Source organism: Cyprinodon variegatus, unplaced genomic scaffold (genome assembly GCF_000732505.1).
Source record: "Cyprinodon variegatus isolate N-32 unplaced genomic scaffold, C_variegatus-1.0 Scaffold1138, whole genome shotgun sequence".
Classification (NCBI taxonomy): domain Eukaryota; kingdom Metazoa; phylum Chordata; class Actinopteri; order Cyprinodontiformes; family Cyprinodontidae; genus Cyprinodon; species Cyprinodon variegatus.
In genome coordinates this window covers 52,988-59,510 of record NW_015151591.1, presented here as the reverse complement: position 1 = coordinate 59,510, position 6,523 = coordinate 52,988, and the positions used below count along the sequence as shown (strand labels likewise).

General features: G+C 38.7%; 1 protein-coding gene across 1 annotated transcript in view; it reads right to left on the bottom strand.

Moving 5' to 3' along the window:
• Window positions 1-5,602, bottom strand: part of il17rd (interleukin 17 receptor D) — a 43,358-nt gene extending 37,756 nt beyond the window's left edge. The window contains exon 1 of the mRNA XM_015400726.1: window positions 5,438-5,602. Within this exon, the coding sequence (XP_015256212.1) occupies window positions 5,438-5,557 (120 nt within the window). The 5' untranslated portion in view covers window positions 5,558-5,602. The remainder of the gene's footprint in view (window positions 1-5,437) is intronic.
• Between the last annotated feature and the right edge of the window lie 921 nt (window positions 5,603-6,523).

Below are 6,523 nucleotides of genomic sequence, written 5' to 3'. Positions count from 1 at the left end.
CTTTTAAAAGTCGATTTTTATCGATTTTATCGATTCGTTGTTGCAGCCCTAGCTATGACCCATGGAGCCTATTGGAACCTAACTATTGCTCTGCTACATCCACCGATGACACAGACAATCAGCTTTGAACCACGCATCCAAAGTTCATCTTAAAAGGCCTCCGATCCGCAACTGTCTGCTACCCAAGCACAGGCAGCTGATGCGCTGTGACATCATTCAGATGACCCCGTTTCAACCCCCCCTTTAGCCCCTCCTCCACCCTCGTAGCTACAGCTTCATCAGGGCGTCATTCCTCCTGGACTCTTACTGCATTCCCTGTCTCATCTAAACCAACAGAAGACCGCCATGTTGAGCCTGGTTCTGCCCGAGGTTTCTTCCCAATAGGAGTTTTTCCTCTCCCCTGTCACCTCATGCTTGCTCATCATGGACAGGTTCTCTCAACCTGTGTTATCCAAGCTGGACTTCCATCTTCCAGGTCCCTGAGTGAAGCTCTAGTATCAGCTCATGCAGTCCACTGGATCTCCCCATAAAGCTCAGCAGACCGTCTCTCCAACCAGCAGTCTACAGACTGACCAACTCCATCTATCTCCACTCCACCACCAGGTTCAGGCCTGTGGGGGAAACAGCCCTGTTCTTTACTCCTGTTCATGCATATCTATCTAAATTAAACGCTAATGTTTCCTGCCGAGGTCTGAGCGCCAAAGACAAAGTTATTATATCAATAAATTTCTTCTAATTGTCTTTTTTCTTTATGTGAGTTTTTCAGATTGAACTAAAGTTAGCGGTGGTTATTCTCTGGGAGGAGAACGCTTACAGTTTCCTTTTGGACCGAATCTCAGAAAGGGTTTGAAAACTGGATCAAAGAAGAAGACTGAGAAGAGAAATGACATATTAAATGAAAAGTAAGAGACTCCACAGATCATCTGATGAGGTGCAACTTGCAAAGGAACATTTAACAGAGTTTCATTTGAGGTTTTTATTTGTATTCTTATGAACGCTAAGAGGTTAAAAGTGGGCGGAGCAACCATATGTTAGCGTAGGTTTCTGCAGGGGTTTGTACAAAGATGAAAATCATTTAAATAAAAACTTGAGTTTCAGAGATAATTAACAAAAAAAAATGTAAATGGTTTAGAAAGAGGGAATCAGTCAATTAATTCCTCTGATAGAAAAAGAATAGATTAATATAGAAATGTGTTTTATTTTGAAAAGTTGCCTAAGGAGCTGCGTGGCCCTGGTGCAGCTCAGAGCTTTCACAGAACAGCCAACTGCCCAGCGGGTCTCTTGTTCTCTGGTGGGACTGAGCTCCTTTTTGTCAGACCACAGCTGGGAGCGACGTTCATTGTGTTCTGCTCAACGGGAAAACAGCCACTTCAACCAGAACCAGCAGCAGGTGGAGAACCGGTTCATGCTGCGCCTGCCTGAGTTCAAGAAGGCAGCAGGAAACAAAAGAGAAACCGCCGGTGTTCCTGATGTCCATAAAGACTCAGGAAAAAACACAGAAGAGTCCTAAAACTGGAAGATTACATTCATTCTGAATAACTGATGATATCTCAGTTAGTTTAACTGATAAAACAAAGAGAAAAACTGTTGAGATAAAAACAACCCAGAATGAATCAGTTTCAACTGTTCTTTAATTTAGACTCTATTCTAGATTTTCAACTAGAATATAAATAATAAGCTAAATAAGATTTGGAGTCTGTTAACAGCCCAGCGTTTATCCTTCATCTCAAGGAAGATGTGATTAAATATTTAGTTAAAAACAGGAAGTCTGTAAAGGCGGATTAAAAAGGTTGCAGTGATGAATTCAACCAAATTCCTTTTTGTTATTTATTAACAAAAAGGGAAAACTCAAATTACCAGAAGTTTTTTGGTTTCCCGTTATGGATGCGATAAAAGATGAGATAAACGGTGAAGATTAAATGTTTTTAACTGCTCACTAAACGCATCTATAGTGCTGGTTTCCTGTTTGGCCCCCATTTGGTTTACAAGCAGGTTTTCTCACCCCGTCCTCACCCCCACCCCCCCGGACTTTTCAACAGTTCATCTTGCACTTAAAATAAACTACAGTTCCTTTAAATCATAAAAATCCCACTTTAGACACAACTTAATGTCTAATTTTCTTGATTTAAAAAAAACCCCAGTAATGATTCAATGCATTCGATCTATAGCTCCAATTCACATCATGTCATCCCAGGTCACTTTACAGTTCACCAGATCATCCAGTCACATTGATTCAAAGTTTTCTATCTAAGGAAAACCAGCTGATTGCATCGACTCATTGACTCTTCAGCAATCCCTCACACTAAGCATGCTTGTAGCGACAGTAGAGAGGAAAAACTCCCTTTGAACAGGAAGAAACCTCCAGCAGAACCAGGCTCAGTGTGAGCTTCCATCTGCCGCTATATTTTTCTAAGTAAGCAAAAATGTATTTCTTAAAAGCAATGAATTTGCATCCTTTTCTTTAACGTAAAATCAGCTTAATGCAGCTAAAAAGTTTTCTGAGAAGAGTCCCTTAGAGCTAAAGCCTCTCCCGTCTGATCAGACAGGAAATAACGGCACAGACCAAAGTAGGACTCCTTTCAAACATGAAATTACCACACAGAGGCTGTAATAAGCTCACACCTGCAGCAGGGCCGGCCCTCACACCCCCATCCTGCACACTTTGATCTGAAAGGACAGGAAGCCACAGACTGTGTGTGTGTGTGTGTGTGTGTGTGGCGGGGGGTGGGGGGTTGTGTGTGTGTGTTTGGGGGTGGGGTTGCAAGAAGGAATGTTTCAGCAGAGTAAACAGTGTGAAGCTTCCTGTAGAAAACACTTCAAAGCCCCGGAGAGGAAACCAGGATAACGCACACACCAACACACATCAAAGGCAGGTAGGAATCATCTATCAACAGGAGAAAACTGAAACGGCTGCATCCAGACGCACACAGTCCCACAGACCATCAGACACAACAGACCCTGGCTCTCAATGCAGCCGCCTGATTATTCAGGACTGGATCTGTGATCATGAGCCTCCGCAGAGCTGCTGCTCCTCTTTACCAACACAGGAAGACAGGAAGAAGACTTCACATCTGGATGCTGGTGAAGATTCTCAGTCATCCAGGTCATAGTCATTCCAAAACAGTTTAAAAAACAATCCACTGGACTTTGTTTCCAAGTTTAAAGACGTTTCTCTTCCATCTAGGGAACTTTTTAAAAAAGTCAGAAATAGCGTTGAGTTTGAGGCTATTCCTATAAACCTGGAACTCAGCTCTATTCCTGACATTTTAAATTGAAAAAGTGTCCTGGATGGGAGGAGAAACGTCTTCAAACTTGGAAACAAAGTCCAGTGGATTGTTTTTTAACTTTTTTGGGATTCACATCTGGATGTTTTTAGCTGGATTGCTTGTTTGAGGAGAATGATTCGATGGCGCCTGCAGCACAGGGTGGCAAAGCATAGGACAGCTTTCTCAAACACATCTTCTTATACATAAAAAAAAACTCCAAATCTGACAAACGTCCCAGAAATCCCAATGAATCTCATCTAATCATGAAAGAAATCCACTGAAAAATGGTTTAAAATCTGTTTAAATGAAGACAGTGTTGGGTTGGAGACGATCAGGCTGTAGACTCCTCCTTAAGAAGAGCTGCAGTCATATGGAGCCAAACTGGGGCCAGAAAGTTTGTTAGAAGACATTCATTTTAAACAGGAAATTATTTAGAAACTGAAAAAAAAAAAATTAGAATTATAAAATTAAAGATCTGAAACTAGAAATATTTTCTGAAGCTGAAAATAAAATAAGATTTGAAACTTAAAAATAATGTTTAAAATGCTATTTAGATTCAAGTGTGGTTCTTTTCTGTTTTTCTAGTTCTGTTTGCCCCTCAGTGTGGGAGGCGGAGTTTAAATGACACGGTTTTATTTTTTTTTAAACAATCATATAAACATAGTTTGGCTATATTTAAAGACATTTTTAGTTCCCATTGTTCCTGAATGCAAAAGCTGGGAGTATTTAAATTAGCAGCTTAAGCTGACAGTCATCACTTCACACCCCACATCATCCACCCCCCCACCGAGGGGGCAGCTGCTTGTTTAAAAAAATGTATTTTGTTCACTTTTAAATCCTTTTTTTGTCCCGTTATTTTTTTTCCTTTTTTTTCTGCAGTTTCAAATGATTTTATTTCAGAAAGATTTGTGGCCCTAATTTAGCTCCATATACCTGATCACTGAAAAGATCAACTTCCACAAATGGCTCCAGTTTGAAACCAGCTGATTTATTCCAGTGCTTCCAGTTTATCCCTCATTACTGGAAATATCTTCATGAATCCCAGAGACACATCGTCTTAAAAACCTCAATTAATTGAAATATCAGTTTAATAAAAGTTAACACTTTGTTTCAAATTATACTGGTTCTTACCTACATTTTGCCATTTGACTCATTTAACAAAAAGCAGATTATTTCCCCGTAAAAAGATACAGATACATGTTTATATACCCAAGTCATAAAACCGTGTTTCTTATGTGAAATAACTAGAAACCAAAAGCTGACAGTTATTACAGAAACAGTCAGACCAGAAGGCTGCATTTCACACCTGAAACAGTCAGTAAGGAAACGACCAAAAAGTAAAAAAAGGACCTGAGCTCCACTGAAAAGCTGCTGGAGCAGGAAATGTAGAATCAAAAACAGAATAAAACCAAATTAAAATAATAAACAGCTGTATTTTATGTGGAAGAGCTAAAAAAATATATATCTGATTTTCATAAAACGGATGAAAAATCGATTTGATTTGAAGATTCTGCATTTTAAGTCAGTTTATATGTTGACATAATAGAGACTATTCTATTTTCATCACTAATCTAACCGTATTATTTTAACTTGTTTATTTTTATTCAGGTTTAAAGTTTGGGGTCTAGATATTTATTCTAATGATGCATGAAAGCAGAACAGGAGTTTGAACATTAAATTAATCTGAGTAATTATGTTTATAAAAGAAGATCAAACAAGAAAGAATCTGATCAAAGGTCCTGAAAGCAACTTAAAAAAAATATATATATATATTTTTTTGGCATTTACTTAATCATATATATATATATATATATACATATATATATTTCCCCTTTTATTACTTACTTATAGAGCTAGACTTTTTAAAGCATTTCATGCTTTTTTTCTATGATCATATGTAAATATACTTAATTCTGCTGGGGGAGGGGGGGGGGGTAATAAAGACGCATCATGTGGTTTAAATTAGAGCTGTTTTTTACCTTAGAATACAAAATCTTTAAGTTGAATGCTGGAGAAATGGGATTAAAAGTTGAGCAAATTGTTATATTTTAAGAATAATTTGAGAAAAGATGAAAGCAGTAGAGCCGCTCAGGTAGAGACGCGCAGAACACCTGGACTCTAAAATGAGCGTCAGTCAGGAGCGGAAAGGCGCGCGCTGCTTTGGTTTTTACCTTGTAGCCGCATCGCTCCTGGTTTGATCTTCTGCTGTTTAAAGTCCCGGATCCAGAGGAGGCGCAGAAAAGCAGGAAAAACACGCAGATAAAGGAGAAGAAACTCCGAGAGGAGGCCATGCCGCTCCGAGTCCTCCGAACAACTCTCTGCTCCGACTCCCCACGCAGGATTTTAGCTGGAGAGCCACGGGAAGGGGCCGAGCCTGCTGTATGGCAGGACAATTTATCATATAAATGGCTGTGCCCTGCAAACAGACCTGGACACGTTTTATTTAAACCCTGAATGCCATGATGGGCTGAGTATTATACTGAAAAAATGAATGTAAAAGTTTTTGGCATTTACTTAATCAGATTTACTTACTTTAACACAATTGTTTCATGTTCGCAGGGTAGGACATAAACAATTGTGTTAAAGTACTAAATATGATTAAGTAAACCCCAAAAACTGTTACATTCATTTTTTCAGAGTAGGGCAAGCCTAGAGATTTTTTAAAATTCTATTTCGAGATAAAAGTCTTCATATTACGAGAATAAATTCGTAAAATTACGAGAATAACTTCACAACATTACGAGAATAAAGTCGTAATATTAAGAGACACAAGTTTTATTTTATGACGACTCCTACAAGAATCCCTGTCTTCCCTAAAATGAGGAATGTGGAGCATCATGTGAAGTTCTACTTTAGCATCGGTTTGATAAATCAGGAAATCTTTTAGCAGCAGCATCAAACTGGGCAGGAGGTCAAAGTGGACTCTGGCTGCTGATTGGTGGAGCTGGTTGGACGTCATCTGCTGTTCTATAATGACTTTATTCTCGTATTATTATGACTCTATTCTCGTAGTGTGACGACTTTATTCTCGTAATGTTACAACTTTATTCTCGTAATGTTACAACTTTATTCTCGTAATGTTACAACTTTATTCTTGTAATGTTACAACTTTATTCTTGTAGTGTGACGACTTTATTCTCGTAATGTTACAACTTTATTCTTGTAGTGAGACGACTTTATTCTCGTAATGTTACAACTTTATTCTTGTAGTGAGACGACTTTATTCTCGTAATGTTACAACTTTATTCTTGTAGTGA